Source organism: Sciurus carolinensis, chromosome 6 (genome assembly GCF_902686445.1).
Source record: "Sciurus carolinensis chromosome 6, mSciCar1.2, whole genome shotgun sequence".
Classification (NCBI taxonomy): domain Eukaryota; kingdom Metazoa; phylum Chordata; class Mammalia; order Rodentia; family Sciuridae; genus Sciurus; species Sciurus carolinensis.
Genome location: NC_062218.1, coordinates 86,737,257 through 86,763,080, shown reverse-complemented (window position 1 = coordinate 86,763,080; position 25,824 = coordinate 86,737,257). Strand labels below are relative to the sequence as shown.

Below are 25,824 nucleotides of genomic sequence, written 5' to 3'. Positions count from 1 at the left end.
ATGAGAGCCTTGACCCAATTAGTGAATTAATCCACTGATGGGATTAACTGATAACTGAAAGCAGGTAGGGTGTGGCTGGAGGAGGTGGGTCCCTGGGAGAGAGCCTTTGGGGTATATATTTATATCTGGCAAGTGGCCTCTCTCTCTGCGTCTGATCATCATGTGAGCCACTTCCCTCTGCCACGCTCTTCCACCATGATGTTCAGCCTCACCTTGAGTCCCAAGGAATGAAGTTGGCTATCTGTGGACTAAGACCTCTGAAACTGTGAGCCCCCAAATAAACTTTTCTTCCTCTAAAGCTCTTGTTGGGTCTTTAAGTCACAGCAGCAAAAAAAAAAAAAAAAAAAAAAAAAAAAAAAAAAAAAAAAGCTGACTAAAACAACTACTCTTGAGCTCTTGAGCTTTAGGGCCATTATTAACTAAGAGAAGGGTTAGCTTAACACAAGCACAGTGATACCTTCGCGGTCGGCCTGATAACCAAGACATCTACTAAGTGACTATTGACAGGTAGCAGATCTACATAAGTATGATGTAGACAGGGATGATTCACATTCTGGGTAGGACAGAGGGATAGCTTATCAGGCTCCTCAGAATACTATGTAATTAAAATTTATTGTTTATTTCTGGAATTTTCTATATAATATTTTTGGATCATGGTTGACTATAAGTAATTAAAGACATGAAAAATAAAACAACAAATAAGAGAGAACAACTGTGTAGGTCCATGGGACAAATGACAAAGTCTTTTAATCTAAGCTTATGTAATATGAAGGTAAATGCATGAAACACCAAGAGAACAACTTATATTTTTAAAACAAAGTATTGTATCATCACATAGACATGTTTATAAACGTGTGTATGTGTAAATGTGTGTATAAACACACACACACACACACACACACACACACACACATATATATATATATATATATTTCAGCCAGAGGAAGTCAATGAATGATTAATAAATATTTCTGTAAAATAGAAATTCCATTATAGTATTGGAAAATGCTGTGGAAAAAATTATTAATATTTTGTAGTTCCACCAGATAAATAAAAGAACAATCTGAATAACACTGAATATCTACTGAGATATATTTGCAATTTGGGAAGGTGACAGACTGCTCACATGTGTCATATATCCATTGATTAGCTAGTTGATATTTTTATAGAACTTAAGTGGAGTCCCTATAGAACAAAAATTTTGCATATTACTTTCCTTTGCCATTAAAAATATTCATCACATTGTTATCTGAGCTTCTTGACTGTTACAGCCTTTTGTGTATCTTATTCCTGAAAGATAATAAGTCCCTGAAGTAGTTCTTATTAATGATGCATTCAATTGAACACAAAATATTGATTCAGCTTTGTCAACCTAAAACTTAAGTAAAACTGTTTACATATGCTATTATGTGCAGTTAAAACCACACAGCAGTATCTAAAAAATACATAAATTAATGAAATGGAAGTAGCATCAATAACAAAACAGATATAAGATGTTCATGGGATCATTATAACATTGAAATGTGTAATTTTGTTAGATGTATAAGAATATACAAGATATTATTAAATCATAGGAAACTGGCAAAGAGCAAACATGCAGTCACTCATGATTGATACTGTAAAAATAAAGAAATTCATCTTGTAATCTGAAGGTATTTGCAATATGAATTTTTTACTTAAAACATCATAATTATTCACTAAGGGAACAAAGATACTGGATTCAACTATCAATGGTCTTTTTCTTCCTACTTGACTGTGTTATTGGAAAACTAAAGTTCAGCACATCAAAACAGCATGCTCTAAGTTTCCCAGCCATGTGTATGTAATAGGATGAAGCCTCCTTATTCAGTATGTTTTTTTCAGATTCAAATTTTATATTCCTCATGATTTATGTGCTTGAATAAATAAATAAATAATTTGAAATATTATATAATATAATAATTAAATAAATTATTTGAAAATTATACTTTCTCTGGTTATTAGGACTTACTACCTTTCTGGGTTTTTTAAAAGGAAAAATTTGAGATAACTGTAAATTCACATGCAGCTGTAAAAAATGACACAAATCTTCTCTACGGAGAAGATTACCTAGTTTCCTCCATTGGTAGTATTTTGTAAAACTATATGAAATGTTAGAACTAGGTCACTGATATAGACAAAATCTACTGATCATATTTAGATTTCCCATTCCCCTTTTTATTTCCTAAAATTTCCATTTATTTCTACAGTTCATTTGCTTGAGCATGGAATACAATAGCACATTACTTTTCTACTCCACCATTACATAGGATTTAGTAACATGGAAAGTTACCAAGTCTTCACAATTCTTATAAGTGCTATTCAGTTTGTATGTGGATAGGGTTCTGACTCACCACTGACAGCTAATAAAGGCCGCAGACCAATAGCCTATTATATATCTTCATAAGACTGCAGTATATCAGACTCAGCACACCTAACTTCATATCTTTTCTTCTCTACACAGTGATGAACCATACAGGAAGATGAATATATTTACTTGCTCCTGGTTTACTCCAAGAAGGGGTTGCAGTAATTCTATAAGACAACTGCCCCCTTTCTCTGTTTTGTTATTCATTTAAATATTCACCATCAGACCTAAATCTTTGGTCATTTTTTTTTATAAAAAACATTTCTATAATGTATTGATGGGGGGAAAATAGGAGATTTTCTGCCTCAGGAGATACACTGAACTTCTATAACTTAAACCATTTCTTATAACTCCAGCTTATTTCTCTAGACACTCAAATATTTCAAAATATAAATATTATTCACAGGCAGTCATGTAAGCTCAGAGTCATGGATCTGAAACATTAGGCTTGGCTTCCAAGAAAAAAAGCTGTGTTAAGGAAGAAAGATAAATAATCCAGATCCACAGTTCTGTTCTAGTCAGGTCAAATGAAAATGTTGTAGCTGATGAATAGGTAAGTGAAGTACATCCTTTATCAATGGTACTGTTCTGTACTGCTCACAAATGTAGGAAAAATACGTCAAGTAATTTATGGTTTGCTGTCACAAACACAATTTGTTTGTGGGCCTCTACACTTACAATCTAGAGACTTCAAGTTTCTAGCAGTGGTTATACACAGTTCAATTGAGTAATTTGAGGATTATCTACTTTTATTTTATTATCTACTTTTTGGTGATGTAACAGTTAATTGTGAAATAGCAAGTGATGTAACTGAAAGAAAATAAGTAACAAAACTAGATAAGACAGTAAATAAATCAGATTTTGATCATCACAAATTGGACAACAGAAAATGTCTTTTTTCTCAATTTATCAAGGTATATTTTCCAGTACCTCATTATAATGTAACGACTAAAATTTTACCTTATTGTTTGTTTCATTAGCTACCACAAAGTACACTCGTGCCATTTGTGTGTTAAAATGGCATTTTATGTATTGATTCAGACTAGCCAGTTTTCCATACCTTTATAATTACTTATACATATTACTACTATGCTTCCTCTATATCCATTGAGGATCTCATTGATTAGACTAGTTCTTAAATTTATTAATTGGGGAATCTTTTCATGTAACAACAATCCCTCAAACCAAGAAAAAAAATAACATAAAGGAAATTAAACATAACAAAACAAAATTCTAAGATAAGATGGTCTACTTATATTAATAGCAGTTTAAATATATTAATTTACTTTAGTCATAAGAAACAGATAAGAAAAATAAAGAATACTTAGGAAGAATTTAGATTTAAAGGAGTAAACCACAACTCAAGAGGCCTGACTGCTTCACTTAAAATCTTTGTTGACACCCTTTAACAGACGTCTATATGTTTAAACTGACAGTATCAAGGGACATTAAATCACTCAATTGATTGGGTGTCCAGTTCTAATCCTTTCACTTGGGATGGCTTGAGTTTCATGGAATGAACAGCTGCTCCCTGGTGTTACATAGGGCAAATAATAAAAGAAATGGACTTTTTTCCTTAAATGAGAAAATCACTCACACACACACACACACACACACACACACACACACAAGCTGCCGAATAAAATAGTTTATAAACTCTCCTGTAAATCAAAGAAAGCTAACCCTTGAATAGTTCACAAATGCATGTCAGATTATGGAGCTGGATTCACCGTTGCTATAGCGAACTGCCTATTTAGTGTTCTAAAGCAGTTACCCCACATTATGAACAGCAGAGAGGTCTTTATTTCAACCACATTTAACTTTTTACAGGATATAATAATACCCTGCACATTTCACACAGTGCCAGGAGCACTGATGATTTTTGTTTGCTTCTCTAAAAAAGCACTCAACTGAAAAGACTGAACTGAGGCCTATGGGCTGGAATTCATCTGTTCTTTATTTTAGCAGTTTGAATTTTCCATTAATGATTTTGCACATTAGCAGCTAATCAAACAGTTTAGATAAGGCTGAGAAGAAATGCTTTGCTATATTCACACACACAAAAAGAGCTAGACTAAGGAGAATATAAACTTCCGTGCTATCAATCAAAATTAAAGGAATGCAAAATAAATAATAGCAAGTGAAGAAAGAAGGTAAATATAATGTTATTAAATCATATATAATGAAACCAGAGAAAGAACCATAGGTTTTTATGTGAGAAAATAGGTGGAAATGTACCGTTGTGTTAGGAACAAAGACACATCATACAAAGACCAGAGACTAAATGGAATATATTGTAATATTATGTTAAACACAGCTACTCCTGAATATTTACACATTGCAAAAATTCCCTATAATGATGAAGAGAGGAGGACAAAGAAACCTATGACTGACTAGTGCCCTGATGAATCTAGAACTCAAAACACCCCAAATTGCTAAATAACAGGTCTGCGGCACCTGCTCTCTGGATTCTTTTCGGTAAGTAAGATCACTTGGTACAAGTTGCTTAACAAACTGCATTTTGTCATTCAACAGTATGAGACAATTATTGAAACCCTTGGTTTCCTAGACAAGGAAACTGAGAATCAGGGAGTTCAAATATCTTAATACAATCTCAAAAACTGGAAAATGTAAACAAAATTCAAATCTGGGTCTCCTGTCTTTAAAAATAAGTGTTTTTTCTCTTACTAGGATTGACTTTACTAGACGGGAAAACCTCCCAGATTTGAATTTGATGCATACATGCAGAAGAGATGGAAGAAGATTAAAATAAAGAAGAATTAGAGAAAGTGGCATAAAACTGGAAAAAAATGGCTGGTAAAGTAAGAAATTGGAACATGAAAGAAATGGGTGGAATATGTAAACATTCTTTTTGTAGAACTGTTTTACTCAGATATGAAGATTGGAATTCATTCAGTCACTTTGAGTTCTACTTTCTAGGCCCAGTTATACCTTAAGGCATGAGGGTTGGAAATGGAGAGCTCAGTGGCTGTGTGCTTGCCTAAAAGTGTCTGAGGACTTCTGGGTTTAATCTACAGCATAAAAAAACTTTCTTAAGATGTTAAAGCAATTGTAGATGGAGAAGCAGAACCCCAGACAGATATCTTAATAAGGATCCAGAAAACAAGTGAGGAAAATCTTGAATTAATTTTTTTCTCAAAGTTAGGAAGAAAACAGATTTATAAAACAACAGATGAAGGCAATATTCCACGAGCATGGATGAAGAGATGGTTTGTGACTATAATTCTCTATGAACAAAACTTGCAAAATCAACCATTCAGGTATTCATATTTTATAAACAAGACTTATAGAGATATGAAAGACATGCTTATCAAATAGACTTAATACAAGGCTGAAAGGAACAGCTTATCCTCTTGCTAATGAGGATTAAAATACATCTGTACAATTGAAAAAATGCTAAATCTAATAAAGTGAAGTACAATTAGGATGAAGTCTTGAATTTGATTTTTTAAAAACACTGTATAAATATAAATTTCTGCTAAAAATGTCAGCACAATTTTATTTAATATATTTAAAGATCTTAGTAGATTACAAATTTAACATAATTTTATACTAATAGATATCTAGAATCCACATCAAAGAAAGTAATTACAGCATCACTGAACAGATAAAATATATGAGGTATTGTGGCTACTTCTAGACCAAACACATGAAAGCCCTGAGAAACCAAAGTGCCTTCAGATGAAAGTAATCATGTCAGCATGAATTTGGTTGCAGACCTGGAGAATATTAAATGTACAGAAGATACATCTTTCTTCAAAAATGCAAATATTTGACACGGAAAAAGGGGAGTAAATCCATCTGAATTATTTCCATGAGGGCGAACTCAGAGTTAAGTTTAACACAATGAAGAACTTCATAACATCTAGATGGATCTCATAATTATGTAACACCTAAAAATTAGGGGCAAGACTCATAGTTTAGTGTGCAAAGTGAGCTATGCATAGCACAACCCAACCAAAGCAGAGATACATATCTACATCTAGGGAATTTCTTGGCATTGAAAATATTTAAGCACAGAACAAGTATTGAAGATGTTATAGAAAAAAATGGATGCATTAAGTGGGAGGCTAGAGATGAACCCTCTGGTGGACATTTCCTGTTGGGGGTGCTCAGTGTGCACTGCCCTGTTTTGTGTTAATGAGACCTCAACCTTTCTTTGGTTGTCCTACTCTCAGCCCATTTGCTTTAGATGATATTGACTGTACTCTTGGGTTCAAGGGGTAGAATAGATCAGGCTAAGCCAAAGAGTGGATTTCATTTCTCCACCCATAATAATTGGTTTAAGTATGTAATAGATAAATCAGACCAAGGAATGCTACAAAGACTCAACCTTGACTTTTCTGTTCATCTATCAAGGATATAGACTCTCTCTTCTTTAAAACTAGTGAAATTATGTGATTATGAAGCTGCAAGGGGAGAGGAAGGAAAACATTAATCATTCTGGAAATGGAGTCAACCAGGAGAAAATGAACTGAAAAATGGATCCTGGGGATATTGCTTGGGCTACCATATTCCTTGAAGTTTTTGCTTATGCAAATGAAAAAAATTTTCTTTTTACCTAAACTAGTTTGTGTTGGGTTTTCTCTCCTACTGGTAACAGAATCTGAAGCAACTCAAGTTCTAAGATCCCTTCCAAACCTGTGTGAATAAATAATAAATGATACAAAGAACATAACTTCAAATACCTAAAAATCGGGGCAAGACTTGTAGTTTAGTTAAGTGGGTGTATAACGTGAATTCCACGTGGCACAACCCAACCACAGTAGAGATATTAGAAAGAAAGGCCAAGATGCAAGACTGATTGCCGAGGAGAGGAGAGATTTTAAACTAGAGACCCAGGAACAGCTGTTACTGAGACAAGCGTTATCTAGCTCCCGCTGAGAGGCTTTTAAAGATTAAAGAGCTGGAGCTGCCATGCCGCTCTAACATCAGGGCAGACAAGAGGCTCTTTAAAATTTCATTACTCCCTCCTGGCAATAGGCATTTCCATTTCCTACTTATGCTGGAAGAAGTTTCCTAGAGTAGCCATATTGAAGTTAGGTACATATGGGAGAAAAATGGGAATTAGATTGATGAAGGAAGTGGCAATCATTTTCAGGAGGTTTATTATTATTAATAATATTACTTTAGTTGCCATGCTCATTTAGCAAGGTTAAGTAGAAGAATAAGAGGCTATCAGATAATAATGAAGAGTAATAGTACTTATAAAGATAGTTGATGCAATGGTATCAAAGGAATTTGGGGTACTAAATATTAATTAGGGATTATTAACTCCAACCATTGTCTGATTCATTAAAAAAATGATCATCTCCTAAGAACTATGGAATATAAAGTGCTTAAGTTTGATTTACAGCAAGCCACCATCTTAAGGGACTTAAAATTTTCTGAACTTAAAAGAGATAGGATAGGAAAGATTCTAAGGCAAATCAGTACGGGATTTCTCACTACTCTGTCCAAACAGTGTAGCAACAAGAAAGCGATTTCCATTTAATCTTTAATTTCCATTGCCTCTCATTAACACATCATATTCTACTAGAAGACGCTATTTTCTTCTTCACACAATCCTTGGATTTTTAATGGAGAGGAAAACTATGCACTCTAATTTATACAGAGTAATATATATTTATACAGTGTTACAGATAGGTAAATAGGATGGTCATGCATGACCATTGAAAGAACAGAGTCAAATCTAATTTTTTCTTTGAACAAATTCAAGTTTATTTTCTTAAAGAAATAATTACAGAGTAATCTACTTTCAATTCTCTTCATGAATAATAAAGCAGGGAGTGGGTTGGAAGCAGACATCTGAGGGCTGTAGAAGAATTTTCTTAAAACCATGGATTTCAAAGACAGCTAGAGGCCAACAGGCAATAATATCCGAAAGACAAAGAGAATGAGAGATAATGAGTGTTCTTACATCTGACAGATAAAGATGAAGTAGAAAGAAAAAACAGAGATTTGATGAATAAAATCAGCAGTTCACTCTAAAGTACTATATTTTAAACAGTACCTGTTAGCTGATGCCATTTGCCAGGGTGAACACACCAGGGCTTTGGCAATGAAATGGAAATCAATGTCTACCTGACACTGGTTATCCAGATGAAAATTGGATGCCAGGAAAAAATCAGTTCTTCGGCTAGAACTGCCACATCAGCTTTAGAAAATGCTCTTATATGGCTCTTTTTCATAGTTGTGTGTCATCTCCTACCCCAAGCTGGTCTTTACGGATCCCTTTTTTCTATAGAACTATTCCAGCTTCTACTGTTTACTTGGAATGAATATCATGTTAAAATGGAAACTTGGATTTTGTCCAATTTAGTTTTAGCCAGCTGAAACAGTATCAATGGGAGAAAATGAGGCTGTAATTTTCTTGCCTGGTAAATTGTGGCTGGAAATCCATGCAGAAAACATAGCAATATTCATTAAAATGACGAATACAACACAGTGAATAGTGATAGTTTGCTTTTAAAAGCACTTGTTAAAATACCATTAGATGTTCAATAACAATGAAGATGATGTAACAGAGATGTATGAATGGGAATTTTAAGTTTGATTGTTTGCTTTGAACTCTGAAGCAATCCCTTTCTCAGATTTCACTTGCAAATGTGACAAATAGAATGGACAATTAAACAGAAACAGTTACCAATCTGTTTTGAAATGTTGCCGAAATTCCATCTTCAACTGCATAAAGAAAGCTGCATATATGTATATGTAATAGAGTGAGTTTAACATGTTTGATCAACACCTCTGAAAATAGAGAAAACTGAGTTATATATGTAGATCACCAATCTTCCAAATGAATCATGCAGTTTTAAGTATGAAAGGAGAAGAAATCATTAGATTAAATTAATAAGATAATTGAAATTTTACCTTCGAATGTAAACTTGTAATGAAATAAATGAATAAGGATAATAAAAATAACCTGTTAAATTTTGGAGCAAAGTTTTCAAAATTCAATCAGGTGAGTGTACTTATAAACCTATTAAGTGCAGTATCGCCACATGGTTAAGTTGGCCCTCTCGAGTGAGATGTAAAGGACCTGAAGCCAGGCTCTGCCACTTGTTAATGTGACACTGGGAAAATATTTGGTCTTTTATCTGCAAAATGAGTGATAACAGAGCCTATCTGTTAGGACCCAATATATGTAAACATTTGTAAAACTGGAAGACCAATAGTAAGTATTCAATAAGTGTTGGACATTTTCAGTAAAAATTCCTCTAAGGAGGTAGAAGAAGACAGAATGAAAGGGCAACCCAGAGGAAAAAGGAGAGAAATTAGACAGCCTTGCTTTTTTTCTTTTTTTAAGTCTTTGATGCTCACTAAAAAAGCAAATTTCAGTAACAAAGTTAATCTATATAAAAATGTAAAGACCAAGGTACTGTCTACACACATGCAATGGCCAAACTGCTCCAATCACAGTATCCAGAAGGTTAATTGTTATGCGTGCCACGGAATGATGGAGCGACCCAATGGCCTCAGACTCATTTTGCATTAGGACAGGAAATGTACCAGTAACCTTCCTTAGATGGTCGTTTATCATGATTAGCTTCTTTGAAGTCTTGAAATGTTTCAGCTAGTACAAAATGGACTACATTTAATATTTTCCCCTTGGGAAGGGGAGGTAATTTCAAGGAAAAGGAAAATTGGTATTGCCTTTTTTCCATAAACTAGTGGGTGAGAGTGCTCTGTTTTTAAAATGCATAAGATTTCCTCTCTAGTAATGATCACAGTCATACATTAAAAGAATAAACATTTTTTTCTCATAAAAATCACAGTCAGAATATGTAGGACTATATGTAAATATAAAACATACATTCAACCATTATGCTGGATTTTGGAATTAGAGAATGAGGGGAAGAAATAATCAAAGATATATTGCAATACACTTAGAGTATCATCACTTTTCACATGATTGTTAATAATGAATCCTGAAAAACTTATCATTGGCTACTAACATCAGATAAGGAGAGCCATCCAGTTTTTGCATGTCTCCAGATGGATGCACCAGACCCTTTTGGTATAGGGTTCCTCCCCCTCCCCAAAATCAAAATGAAAAAGCAACATAATAGTCTTCTCATCATCGTTCTTACTTTAATAAAAATGATATACACTCCTTTGCATTTTAATTTTCACTGAAGGAAAAATATTACTTACTTTCCATCCCAGACATGGTCTCCTCGGTGGAAAATCACCAAGTTATTCTCAGGGTCCAGAGCCACCCCAGAAACCTGGCCTGGCAACAGATAAACTCCAGGCCAATCCAGTGCCTCTTCTACATGGAAATCTAAAAGATAAACCCCATACATTTAGTGCAAAAACAAAAACTGGGATAACTTCACACATATTCACAATGGGTATAAGAAGCTCATGCATTAGAGTCAGATGCAAAGAAGTTGTCAAGCCGTGCTCTACATAAATTATACCACATGCACATGCTAAGTAGCTTCTTGTGCTATGAAATAAGAGAAATGACTGTGAACCTGTCTTGAAGCTGTCTGCTCTCTCTTTCTTGAAAGTAAGATGCCTGACAATTTAACTGCTACCCTCTTGATGTGATTTTTACTTTAAATTGGTACTTTGAAAACTATTGCAACTAGATGGCATTGTTTTAATATAAAGCTGTTAAATGTTGTAAATAAATAGCAAGAATGGGCAACAAGTCTGTCACTCTCTTCTCTCTTTTGAGTAAATTCTGGATGTTCAGTATATAATAACACTCATAATAAGCCATTCATTGATTATCCATTGTATAAGGAACACATAAGATATGAGTCTCATTTCTCCTAGCTTTGGGTCACTCTGTTTGCCTGTTTATATTTCACTGCTGTCTAACACAAGAAAAAGGAAAAAAAAAAAAAAAAAAAAAAACCCAAAACATTGGAAGTGAATCATTTCCAAATTATTTTCATTTCTTTTTTTTTTTAATTTAGCTTTTAATTTTTTACAGACTGCATTTTGATTCATTGTACACAAATGGGGTACATAATTTCGTTTCTATGGTTGTGCACAACGCAGATTCATACCATTCATGTAATCATATATGTACATAGGGCAACGATGTCTGTCTCATTCCACCATTTTTCATATCCCCTTCCCTCTCATTTTCTTCTACATAAAGTTCCCCCATTATTCTCTCATGAATATTTATCCTCACAGAAGACCAGGGTTCACTGTGTTAGTCCCTTTTATAAACATACTCATGAATAAACAGGTACAATGTATAGAGTTTGTATATTAACTGAGGATATAAAATTATGAAGGTAAATGAGAAAGCTATGGTATCAGTGTCAATATTTCTTTCCCTCTCAAATGCTTCAACAGAGATGATGAAAAGTAGCAATTCCCATCTCATTTCTCCTTCCTACCCTCTGAAGGATGTCCCAACATGTAGCGAAATCCTCAAAGATAGTAAAAAGACTGATGAAAGAAGGGAAGCTCAGGGCTTGTATGATTGGCTCCTGAAAACTTGAGAGGATGCCGAGGTGAGAATGAATACTTTAAAAACAGTTAAAAAAAAAAACAGTTGTGCCAAATATATAAAAAGAAAAAGTACCTTTTTACTCAAAACATTTTTATCTTTCACATTTATTTTTTTCTTTAATATAAATTAACAAAACAGCATAATCAATAGAAAGACTAGACCAGTCTGCCAACAGCCTTTGCTGAAGTATCTTCAACAATTACTTTGTAAGTGTATTTTCTATAGGGCATTATACCAGATTCTGAAAAGATAAAGAAATAAAATGTGTTTTTTGGCCTTGATGAATAAAATGACATAATAGAGATATTTAAAAGATGGGATGGGAATGTAATAGGATACAATGAGAACAAATACTTGTAACACACAGTGCAGGAAGACAGGCATAGTTCTACACTTCTGACTGAAGTTTGGGCTGGATTCGATGGGGTGAAGGTCTACTAGTGAGATCTTCCAGAGCAGCAATATCTGTGTGGGCAATGAAAGGTAAGGGGGGTAGAGCTTGCTGAGTATAGAAGAGGGCAGAGAATAGTCCACCCAGAACAAGACAGGATGTTTATAACTTCAGAATATGTTTCAAAATGCTTAGAAAGCAGGAGAGGAATCCTGTTTGAGTCTGGTGGTGCAGGATAAGCCAACTCTTTAAAATCAGACAAGAAAATACATCGTATATATACTACACCAAGAGAAGAGGATATAACAATGAAAGTGTAGTTTTCAGCTTTGGTGTTCTGACCTATGTTATGATTATTCTTAAGGCATACTACAAGTACATTATAAGTAGCATTAAAGCACAGAGTTGGGGAACAATTTACTTTTGAAATACACCTGAGCTCACGAGGATGTCATTTTCACTCATGTGTATTATGATATGCCTTCTCAAGTTAAGGAGATCAGGGCAAAGTTAGAGCTGGCATGCTTGAATTGGCAAATAATACTGGGCATAGCAGTGAATGTGAATAGAGCTGTGGATGAATAGCATGCATCATCTATTATGCTTGATCGTCAAAATAGGAAAAAAGGTTGTAAATTGTTGCTACAGGCAATTGGGAACCACTAAAGATTTTAAAGCATGAGGTGGTATGATTAGAACTATGCTTTTGAAAGTTAACTCCTGAAATAAGGTCTGAGAATTACAGAGACACCAAGATGTCTCAATAGATGGACAACTCATTCCCCAAAGAAAATGGTTTAGTTTGAAGTTGCTTGAGGCTCAGGTTGTACTTTGTTCATTCTCAGCTTGGTTTTAGTGTGTCTAATTAGTTGCCATCACGTTATACATGCTCGCCAGCTGCTGAAACTTCTGGTGGGACTCCAAATTATCTCAAAGTTGGTGACAATGTAGATACTTAATTACTTTCATCAGATTCTCAGATGCCAGAACCACTACAACTAGGCAGAACTCTTCCAGGGCAGGAATCGCATCTCAGGCAGTTTGGTCACCAAGTCTCACACAGGGTTTGGCCATGGTATGTCCTAATAAATGCACTAAACTGAGTCTATGCTCTAGTCTCTACCTGTGTGCGTTGTCCAGTATTTACACACTGTATAATCTTATAATTCTTCATTTGTCCTTTCTCTATTTATCCTTAGAACAGAGCTGATGATACTGTGAGGATACTGAATAAAAATGTGAATTGGTTAATTACTCTCATTTAAGATCACAGATACATATCATGGCTCCTAGAACCTTTCTGTTCAGTGGTTCACCAACCAGTTCAGGGTGTTAAGTACTCAAGAAGGTGCAGAGAAACTAATTCTGAAAGAAAATATGCAATGTCCCCAAAAGTTCTTTGTTCTGGGATAAAAAAATGAAATACATAAAATGTGTGTGTGTGTGTATATATATATATATAAATATGTGTGTATATATGTATATGTATATATATATACACACACACACACAACATGTAAAGAACTTTAATATGGTTGTGAATTTTCAAACTATCAAATACCCCTAGACTGGTTAAAAGCTTGAAAAGTCTGCAAAAAGCATTGACACCTGGATTGTTTTGAGCATTGACACCTGGATTGTTTTGTTAATTTTTTCATTCCAGTTATAAAAAAATATTGGTTTGTTATATAAAAGAATCATTTTTGGTTGGAAATTTTTCAGGGAGGAAAGGCATTATGAATATCTAGAACATATTTATTGAAATATCAGATTTTGGTAGATTTTCAGTATGGTAAAGGTGATGCATAAGGAAGGTGAAGTCTAACACCATGAATAATCTGATTCTTTTAGTACCAAATGTATGGAAATGTTGTCAAACTTTATTTAATTTTATTTAAAATACTTTACATTTATTAGGATTACCTAGCTAACGCCTCAAAATTCGAAGAATCTGGGTATCGTTACTAGGCAGAAATTCTAGGACAGCTTTAGCTGAGTTCATGTTCTCCTCTGGGAGTGCTGGCCCAGGAGTTTTATGCTTCCGGGTCACTGTTTTTATTTATTTATTTTTTTGGTTAGGTAATTCAAGGTTACTCTTTTTAAGAATAAATGATCATGAATCAAGTAAATCATTTAAGAGAGTGGTATATGTAGATGAAATTAATACAACCGTTTCCCATCCCTGCTTGTCACTACTTGAGAATCACACAATACTACAGTGGTATTGGAAATATCCTGTGTCATTTTCTCCTTTGACAGGAAGACAACTTCAGCTTTGAGCCAGACTTCAGACTCCACCATCAAGAATGATTATTTTTAAATCTTCAGTTAAGTAAAATTTCAAATACTTACTAAAAAATTACATAATAAAATATATATGGGCTCTGTCTTTTACTTAACATTTTCAATCATGGAAAAATTAAAAAGTCTTATTTAGTTTCCCCTTAGACTTCAAGAAATAATTCAAAGGGCTGGCATTGTGGCTCAGTGGTAGAGTGCTTGCCCGGTATGTGTGAAGAATTGGTTTGATTCTCAACACCATATATAAATAAATGAAGATCCATCAACAACTAAAAAAATTCTATATCTATCTATCTATCTATATATATATATAAACAATTCAATACATGAATAAGTTAATTCTATAGATTTACAGTTTTATCTTGGAAATTAAATACAAATTTCTTACATATACATATGACCTTGGGCATCAATCCCTGTCTCTTAAGTGTGAGCTACTTTAAATTCAGATGGCAAATGATAAGATTATTTTAAGTTCAATTACTTATATTTTAAAATCTTGTTTTGAAAAATTATTAGAAGAAATAATACTTTTTAAAAAATAAGGTAAATTTATATCAGCCATTAATCTTAGTAGGTTTGATATAAATTCATCGTGATTTCTAAAAGGTGAAAAAAAGTGAAAAAAATAAAACTTCCTAAGATTTTAAAATGGTATTGTTTTTCAGCTGACTTTATAACATGTTTTGTTATCCTATGAAGAATCCTTGCACTCACTATAAATAAAGGTAAATGTATAGCCTCATAATTCTGCCTTATATTTAGAAAAATTATTACTGTTAGAAAAATATTAAATACTACGATTAAAATTTCATCAATAAATCACTAAAAGAATTTTACACCTTTCTAAGAAAGAGATTAATGTTAGTGATCAATGCTGCTTTCACATGAAATTATTAATAAGCATTTGAAAGGGCATTCATTTATCTGTGTTACATAAGGACCACCAGAGGTAGATAAAGTTGAAAAAATATAATTTCATACCCAGAACTATGATAACTTCAATGTAACAAGGCTCTTCACATATAAGTCTAAGGAAAAAGAGCCTGATAAAATTACTAGAACATTTCAACCAAAACTGAAATGTGGTGGTGGTTGCTTTTCCTACACTGTCAATTTTCACTGAGTAAAGAAAAGGTACTTTATTTTTATTTTTGGATGGTGGGTATGGGGAATTGAACCCAGGGGCACTCAATCACTGAGCCATATTCCCAGCCCTATTTTGTATTTTATTTAGACACAGAGTCTCACTTAGTGCCTTTGCTTTGTGCCTTGCCATTGCTGGGGCTGGCTTTGAACTCTCAATCCTCCTGCCTCAGCCTCCCAAGCTGCTGAGATTACAGGCATGCACCACCACATCTGGCTAAGATGCTTTATTTTGATTAGGGATTGTTATTCATCAGAAGTGCTAGTCATAACTGTAATTAACTAGAACTGTAGAAGAAATACTTATACCAAAGACAAAAAGAAAACAAGAAGTAATTATAATGTTTCACTTAATGGAAGAGCGAGAGAGAGGTGAGATACAACTAGGGACTCAAAAACATTTTTAGAATTAAAGTTACTTTCATTATAAATGGAATTTTCAATTTGGTCAAACTGGCTACTGACTGAGAAAGCACGATCACAGGGAATCTACACCTAGAGTTATTATGATTGCAAACAGAGACGATGGAATGACTAGAAAAATTAATCTTCTTACCTATCATCTGTCGGCCTTTTCTATAGAGTTTATATTTTTGTGAGATGCAGAATAACAAAGTGATTAAAAACAAGACTCAGGAGCTAGTCTGCCTTGCTTCGCCTCTAGGTTCCTTGAGCTGTTGCATTTTGGGCACATTTCTTTGATTCAGGTTTTTTTTTTTTTCTGTCTAAAAAGGGTTTATAAATAGAGTTGTTGTGGGGATTAAATGAGTTAATGAATCTAAAACACTTAACTTGCTTCAAAGTAAGTGCTATGAAGTTGTTTGCTATTATTATTTGCTTCCTCTTCAGAGATGAAAATTCCTCCAAAAAATGCCTTATGTTACCCTACGAATTCTGTAAGACTTGCCTAGAGGTAAGCATTTGACTGAGTATGACATAAGAATGGTCTCTAAAATTAAGGGAGTTGTTCATAGGAATTAATGAAAAAGCTTAATGTATCATAAGAATAGATCTTCTGAGTCTTCTTACCTGATCAGAAGTGTCAACAATGCAGGTGTAGTTCATAACATCCCGAGGTTTGCAATATATGCTGAATCAGTCTTTCATATGCTAATAAATAGTAGTGCAATAAAGTCTTCCAGCTAGAATAGCTATCTCTAGTTTTTCATTGCTTGTTCAATATGCCTAGTTTCCAGAAGGCAACTGGTATAAAGACAGCTAAGATTTTATTTCCATTCAATTAATTCTATCTCAAAATAGATATTCAACTAATAATGGCAGAAACTAAACTATGTGAAGTGTAAAAAGGAATGTATTTGTTGCCCAGATGACCAAATTGATTATTTCTACTCTGTATATCATATGCCACATGCAAATACCAAGGTAGATCAATATAAATGATCAGAGATTGGAAGAACCACAAACTCCCATCATGATAGAACACTGCCAAACACTTCCTCAATTTACTAAAGTGAAATTTTGCAGTTTTCCTATACACTGCAAGAAAAATCTTTTATAAATGCTGCTTAAGATAAAGTAATTAATATTTATACTCTGGTATTTAATTTTTGAAACTCAATTCAACATGACATTAAAGTAGCAATAATCATCATGAGTATTATTAAAGTGTCCTAACATCTATTAAACACTTTATATTTTCCACTGTTCAAAATACTTTACATATATGTTCTCATCTGACCCTCACTTTAAACCTGTGAGATTATAATCCTCATTTTGTAGATGGAAAAACTAAAGATTAGAGAATGAAACAAACAAACAAAAAAAACCAAAAAACAAAAAACTTGCTAAGGGCCCACACAGTAAATGGTATAGCTGGAATTCAAAACCAGCAGAAAGCCTGGAGTCTGCTACATTTGTTGTACTACTTCCTTGAAGTGGTTTCCAAATTTTATGTTGGTCAAATGAAGAATTGCTTGGGGGTATGCTGTATTGTGTGTGAATATTTGTACTCTTAGAAACACAATGACAACAGAATACTTAACCATCTTGATCTGACCAGTGCTAAGGACAGTGAAAGTGGAAGCTGTCTCTCCACTGTGCTCATTATGCAGCTTGCTCGCTGATATCCAACCCTTAATGATGTGGAGAACCCAACATTAATGTCAGATAACAGCGTGTGGAAGCAAGCGGAATCTAACTAAACTAAAGTTTCATAAAACAGTACTCATTTTGAAAGTCTCACATATTCCTGGGCCTACCACATATAGTCACCCCAGACTTTTGAGCTGATTGCATGTCTGAACTATAAGTCAGTCAGCTGAATGAGATCGATCCATCACCATACTGCAGTTCCAGCTGGTGAACTGGTCAGTGCCATCTAAAGTGCTATTGCTAAAATGCTACTTTTGGGCTGTGTTTGTTCCAAGAATTGGAGACATAAGAACAGCGCCCCGAGTGGCAGACTCCAGTTTTTAAGCAGTGAGGCTCCAAAACTCCAGGGAATTATGTCTATACTGAGGAATCAAGTTCAATTCTATTGAATTATAAGGAACTAGAGAGTGCACATTTGGAAGTCATTAAGTCCAAGTTTAAATTCAGACTTTGTGACCTCATTCAAATAGGTTAACTTCTAATAATATATCTCAAAGATATCTGAAATTACTATGAGCTAAAATAATATCTAGTCACACAATAGCCTTCTATTTTTGTCTTAGTAAAATTTCATATAACAAGTTATTTTCTTCTTTACAGTTAACACAATTTCTTCTAGAAAATTAGGCACTTAGAGAAAAAATTCCTCCAGACCATTAGGGCCCATTCTCAGCTATGCCTGGAGTAAAGAAAGGGCATAAAAGAAAGGATGGAATAATATCTATCAAACTTATTCCCCTTGCCCATACCCCAAGAAATACACGTGAATTAGACTATCAATATATATTATTAGGTCTTGTTTTTTTTTTTTTTTAATTCATTTGATGGATTAATAATTTGAAAGAATTATTCTACCGGGTAGTAACTGTAGGAAAGTAGGGTGTGGCTAGAGGAAGTAGGTCACTGGGGAAATGACTTTGGGGTTTATATTTTACCCCTGGCATCTCACTTCTTCTGTTTCCTGACTGCTGTAAGATGAGTAGCTTTCCTATGCCATGCCCTTCTGCCATGATGTTCTGCCTCACCATGAGCCAAGAATAATGGTATTATTAGGTCTTTACATGTGAATAACTTCCTTTTTTTTTTTTTTTTGCAAAATGGAAGGAAATGGAAGGATCTGTTTTCCTCTGGCTTACCCAAAGGAGTGATAAAATATCAAATAAAAAGTTAGATATTGCATTGTGCAATAATAAACAGTGCAAGAGAATTAGGAAAATGTCTCTTAGAAATAGATTACCTTAATATGCATTTTGCTTTATTGCATTTAACTTTTAAAGTTTTGAAATTATTGAAACAACATTAAATAAGTCATTTCAAAAAAGAAACACATGTACACTTCCATTATGTAGTTAGGATTTTTGCTGTGATTTTGATTCATTAAAATTATCCATTCATTCATGTATATAAGATAAAAGGAAACTAAATCTTGAAGAAACATTTCCTCCCAAGCACCGTCATGTGATTACCTCAAAAGTTACAGGAGATTTGGCAAGTAAAGGTATTTCCTGTATCTTAAGGATTTTTTCTTAGAAAGCAGGTTTCAGGTTTCAGAAAAACAATGCCTTAAGTCAAATTCTGATTTTTATGTTGATACTTTTGATGCTTATAAATGACCATGATATCATTTCAAACCCAAGAGTAACAAAGACAAGTCATGGAAAAAACTGTGCTACACGTGTAGCGTTTCACTCCTGAACAGAATCCTATTCTCACCAAGAAGCCTTTTTGCCTTTTGTAATTCCATGTGGTTTGGGTTAAAATTCACTGTTTAATATAGAGCAGACAATCCTGTGTTTATGGAATGGACAGGGCATGACACACTGCACATCTTAATACTGAACCTTACAAGTGCCATCACAGGTGACAGTTCTGTTGTCATCTAAATTTTTCTTCAAGACCTTAGGTGATTCTTAGGTAAGGGGGTCCAGAGACCACCTCCTGAGACATAGTTTTATTAGACAAATTAAGAAGAAGTTAGAGCAGGGCTGAACCTGTGTAAATGTGAAGTTAAAAGTCCAAGTTCCAGTTAACATCTGAGAGAGACCATTAGGTGCATCCCAAAGGACAATGCTTGAAACTTCCGTGTGAGCAAAAGGCACTGTATGCTAATTTTTTTCAATTATAAATAAAAATCAGCTGGGTGTTGAATAATTTATGGCTTCCTGCAAAGCTGAATTTGAAAACATCAAGCTGGCAGCCTGTGCCATTCCAGCCCACGCATGGACAGCTGCCATGCATGCATATCCATTACTTTTTTGGAGATGATCTCCACATGCTGTATTATTTGGCTTTCCACATTAGCAGGTAACATGAAACACAATCAATATCACAGAGGCCACAACACAATTAAAGACAAAGATGAGGCATCTATATAGCTCGCCAGTACAGAAACCTGAAGGGAATAAGGTATTGTCCTCTAATTATGGAAGCCAATCTTGGTTAGAAATAAAGATAAACCTGATAGCTATTGACTTACTGGAGGTCCCTTCGGAAATAAATACTCAATTAAAATAGCAACTGATAATGGAATTTGAGAAATCAAAGTCATAAAATGATTACATTTTACAAGTCATTTGGACTAGCATGTTGAAAGTATAAGATTCCTTTGAGGGAAATTTAATTACTGTTAAAGAAGATAGTGTATAAGTACTGCATACACTGGGATTTACAAGTCAGATTTTGAATTTTCAATTTCTTTCCATTGAGTGAAATGGAAAATGTTGATTTGTTACCCTGAATTTCATATGCCACTACCCCCAAAATGATCCAACTATTTTTGGTCCTTACAGTTCTGGTTCATCTATGGAACAGGCACTGAATTCATATAAAACTGGAACTTTTCCCCACCCCAAAAGAGAATTCCTCAACAAGGATGGGATCTGATATCTTTAATCAGAGTAATGTTTTCTCTAAAAAGTCCTTTTTATTGATGAATTTTTCACCCATACATTTTTATTCCCTTCAGATTTTGCTAATGTGGATTGTGGCACTTCACACTTAAAAGAAACCCTAAACGCACCTCCTGTGTGTTCTGGTTCCCAGGTACTTTCACCAGGCGGGGAGAAAACTCTGCTCTCTGCTGGCCTCAAATTAGATTCTAGTCTGTGGAATTTGTGAATTCTGTCTCTCACAAGAACAGCATTGCCCCTGTCCTCACGTTCTGCACCCTCTCTGGCATCAGACCGACCAAGATCTTTCTTTTGGACTACGTTTGCAATCTCAGCTACCAGGTCTGAGTCTGATTCTGCCTTTTCTGTAGGATTATATTTGTGCACATGAACAACATCTTCCCTTTCTCCTAGCAGCTTGGAAAGCAGTGAATAGAAATCACCTGTGGAAAAAGAGAAGAGATAAAGAGGTGGAGGGTTGATAAGATTGTACAATTTACAAAATTTGGTGCCTTAAAAATATCAACTCTTGATTCTTCATAGTAAGTGAGAGACAAGGTTGCTTTTCAACTTTCAAGTATAGGAGGAAGAAAACAAAGAATTCCTCAAATAGTGAGAGAATAATATACCTTCACTTTTCATTTTATATACTTCTTTCTGTTAAGAGCACACGTTATGCCTATTGACATTTTAGTCAAAAGGAAAAAATGCATATATGATTTCATGGTACAATTCAATCAACAGCTTTCACAGTATAAATTGATATGAAAGTTAAGAGTCAATCAAATTTGTAAAATAAAATATCAACAGCTATGTTAGAGAAAAGTTGTCTTCACAGGCAAACCCTGTAAATTTGTTTTTAAGATTCTATTAAGGTTTAAGCCATCAGAAATAAACATATGTTTTATTACAAGAAGATCCTGTAAAATACAACAAATAATCACATATGTGTGCGTCTGGCACTTGGAAAACCAGTTTTATCACTATTTTGTTAGTAATTGGACTGCAAATAGTTCTACTTGTTTCCTTTAAATAAGAAATGAACAAGTTCCTGGGAATCATTTTGTAAGCAAAGAAGACTTTGAAGTTAGTTAGAAACAAAGAAGAATAGGTTAACAAACTAAAACCTTTAGAATGATTCAGCACTACATGTATTTTACACTTTCCGACATAGAGAGTAAGGAGGGAACTTAGAAATAATCTAAATTCATGAAAATGAATTATTTATCAAATATGATCACAGGTTCAAAGTGTGTCTACAGAAAGTTTTTGAAACATTTTAATTCTCATCATTTACATCCATGGCTTCAAATCTGTGTTGAATGGGAAACATGACATCACTCTTATGGTAGCCCCCAGTTCTTCCTTTCTTCATCCTCACCCTGTTTTAATCGCTGCTAATAAAGAAATTATTGGGACTATAGAGTCCTATTACCTACTTTTTAATTACATTTATAACACTATCATATAACATTTATAAACCTTTTTAGTGGATATTTGGAAATGAAAGTGGTAACTGGTTTAGCCATGATACATCCCACCAAAGACTATATTAAGATATTGGTGCAAAGGGATATGAAGACTTTCCAAAATGTTGCTTAGAAATTCTGTCATGTTTACATATAGTTGTTATCTAATGATTCCAAGTAGGTTTTCAATTCTTGTGCATGAAATCAGCTTATCCCAGGTGAAATATTCAATCAGAAAATAATTACCAAGTAATAGGGCTAATTTCTGTAAAATGAGCAAATTATAACTCAACCAAACTAGTTAGGCCACAGGTGGCATTCAGTTTCTCAAAAGAAAAATTAATTCATTACTGCTAAATTCTTCTGTCCCACAAGCTAAATATAAACAATTTAATATGCTTGTATAATAAGACATTTATAGCAAACAAAACACAAGGTAATTTCAGGGAGAGATTAAAAAAACATAGTTTAAAAACCTGAATCAATGTCATGAGGCTAATACTGATGCAGGAATACAGGCTCAGAACTTGCAATCATTCAGCTTTGTTAGTAAAAAATATAAAAGTGGTGATAAAATACTAAATGCAAATCACTTTAGTTCCTTTGAAATTGTCATTACAATTATCATTGGGTTAGGAAAGCAAAAATGGTTAAAACAATATAATGGTCTTGGCTGCATGAAGGTTGCACTGAGCTTGTAGAGAACACAGCTCAGAATAGAATCTCTATAAATACTTTTATAGGAGAGAGACCACTAGATGGCTATCTCTTACATTCTTATATATAGCCTAGTAAGTTGCTTTATTTATTATTTTTATTTTTTACCCCTCTTCAGGTTTACCAGTTAGATGGGCCTGTGGAATCTTGAAATGCTAACTCTTTTTTCTTAGGCATATTAAGATCTTTAAGAAACACCTCTAATGAACACAATGGATGGAGCAGAACATGAACTGAGGAAGTTGGCTGACTAATCCCTGTACCATCTCTCAACCTGGATGACTCCCTCCCACGAATCAACTGGCTCCTCAACCTGCAGCTCTTTGGAGCCACTTACATCCAAAATGCTTTCCCGACAATTCAAATTAGGGGTGTCTGCTGTGTGCACCTAGAGTTCTCTGGTCTTTTCCTGTAGTCTTAACTGTCCCCTGCTAGTCTACATTTCACACTTGTGAAGCCCTACTTATTAATATTAATAAATGTTATATGATAGTGTTATAAATGTAATTATTAATAAATGTAGTTATTCTGTACCTTTAAGTAAGTTACTTAACCTCAAAGATAATAACTATTTTTGAGAATTGTTTTGTGGATTTAAAGATAGTTAATTAAAATACCCAGTTCTGGGCATACCAAGATAAAGCAGGTGCCACTAAATTGTAGCTTCTTTGATTACTAACAGAAAAGACAAACTTTAGTTTCAACATGCATCTGCTGCTAACTATGGCTTACCTAAAATTTTAAGTCAATATTTACTTCCTAGTCAAGTATTGGGATTTTCTTTTTTTATGTTTTTCTCTACTGAACTTTATTTTATTTTTTGGTATTTTTCTTTTTTTTTAATAAGTTCTTTTTCATTATACATAATAATATGATTTGTTATGACATCATTATAAAAGCATGGTATAAAATGTGTTCTAATTCAGTCCTCAGTACTTTCCCTTTCCTGCCCCTCCCTTCCCTCCCTCTGTTCCCTTCCTATACTCTACTGATCATTTTGCTGTTTTCTTATAGATTTTTTAAAATTAGTGTCTCATGGGTCTACATGATGATGAAATTCACTGTGGTATATTCATATATGTACATAGGAAAGTTGTAAATAAGCAAAAAAGAAAAAATACTCTTAAATTTACAGCACCCTATTTTCTCAACAGGTCACTATGGTTGCTATAGTTATTTGTTTCCTGACTTTGCTTAAGGAGACTGTATCTGCACTTTTTCATTGTTTTACATCTGTTTATGGAGAAGGAACTATTTCTATTCAAGTGTTCTGGGTGGTAGCTCTGCCCCCACCCCTAAACTTTCCTGTGTGCTCTCTTTTCTTTTCTAATACAACTTCTCTGCCTCACATTTGTCTCGCAGGCTATAAACACACTAACAGGCTTATCTTGAGTGATGTGGAGGTAGGGAGAGATCCTCCTCTGACACAACGTATCTTTCAAACTCTTCCATCTTGCCATTTCCATTACAAGTTCCAACACTGTGTAAAAGAACTTTCTGTGATAATGGAAATATTCTATGTCTGCTCTTTCAACATTATAGCCACCAGTCACAGGAGGCTACTGAGGATTTGTAATGTGGCTAGTGTAACTGAGGAACTTACACATTTTAGTTTCTTTTAATTAATTTAAACCTCCATGTGTGCCTAGTGTCTACCATACTGGGCAGTGAAGGATTGCTTTTTTGCTTTCCTTTTCCTCACATTCTCTTCTTTCCCTAAGTTGAAGACATTTGCTTTCACTTCCTTCTTCACCACTATATGGCTTCTTTATGAGTGGATTGAGAGATTCCGACTGCTAAAGTCAAAAGACTTATTGCCTTGGCCAATTGGAGACATGGAGGATGGCTGAGAGGTGCCATTAGAAACTTCCCTTCCATAGTGTTCTTTACCAAGCTCCACCAGATACCTTTTCTTCCTCTTTATCTTTTGCCTATTTTAGAAAAATGTAGGCATTGCATAACATCTATTCCTAGCAAATTTCTCCTCCTGGCTACAGTTTCTTCTTACTATGTAATCCCAGTCACTCACAAGGCGTAAGCTACCACCTCCAGGCAAATGGCTTCAAAATCTGGAGTTCTTCTAACACCAAACTGGTACATAAAATTTTCTTCTGAAAATTTCCACTTGCATGTCTATCTCACAGGCATATGGATGAATTTATTATGTATAAAACTGAGTTCTTTATCTTCTCTTCATATTTTTTTACATACTATTTCTCTGAGGGATGACACTGTTTTTCTGAACCAATCAATCCAAAAAACTGGATCTGGGTCTCTTCATCAATGAATCACAAAGTCTAAATTATACTGATTTGTCAATGTGATCATTTCTTTCCCTACCACCTGTACTCTACTGGAACTCTTATTATTCTTTAACTGTCATAATCAAAGACTGGTCTCTTTCCTCAGAACAGATCTCCAGTTGGGTTTTAACCTTAGGAGGTTAAAACCTTCTGCAATGTTATAAAAGCTGCTTTAACCAGGTGTGGCAGTGCCCACCTGGTATCCTAGACACTCAGGAGACTGAGGCAGAAGGATTGCAAGTTCCAGCCCAGACTCAGCAACTTGGGGAGACCCTGTCTCAAAAGAAAAAATAAAAAGGACTGGGGATGTAGCTTAGGGGTAGACTGCCATGGGTTCAATCCATGGTACCACAAACAAGCCAAGACAAATCTAAACAGAACAGCTGCGATGGAACTAACTTGTGGTTGACAGCACCTTGCCTCTGATTCTCCTGGGTTCTGTTCCACAGATAGGTTTTCCTCAGCTCTGTCGACATATGTATTTCAGGATGGTTATCCCTAATTCTATCAGAGACCAACTGCTAAGGTTACCCTATAATTTATTTCCCAAACTGGAACACTTATGAGAAGGAAAAGGGTTTTATTGATATTTATACAAAGAATAAA

At 34.4% G+C, this 25,824-nt stretch overlaps 1 protein-coding gene across 10 annotated transcripts in view; it reads right to left on the bottom strand.

The window, feature by feature from the left end:
• The window catches only part of Pam (peptidylglycine alpha-amidating monooxygenase), a 288,617-nt gene that overhangs the window by 26,041 nt on the left and 236,752 nt on the right, over nt 1-25,824 (bottom strand). For 6 of the 10 annotated variants that reach the window (XM_047554874.1, XM_047554877.1, XM_047554879.1 and 3 more), the window contains 2 exons: nt 20,861-21,172; nt 10,565-10,694 (listed from right to left, as the gene is read on the bottom strand). In XM_047554874.1, coding sequence (XP_047410830.1) covers nt 10,565-10,694; nt 20,861-21,172 — 442 coding nt within the window. The remainder of the gene's footprint in view (nt 1-10,564; nt 10,695-20,860; nt 21,173-25,824) is intronic. The other 4 variants (XM_047554882.1, XM_047554883.1, XM_047554884.1 and 1 more) reach the window with 1 other exon arrangement.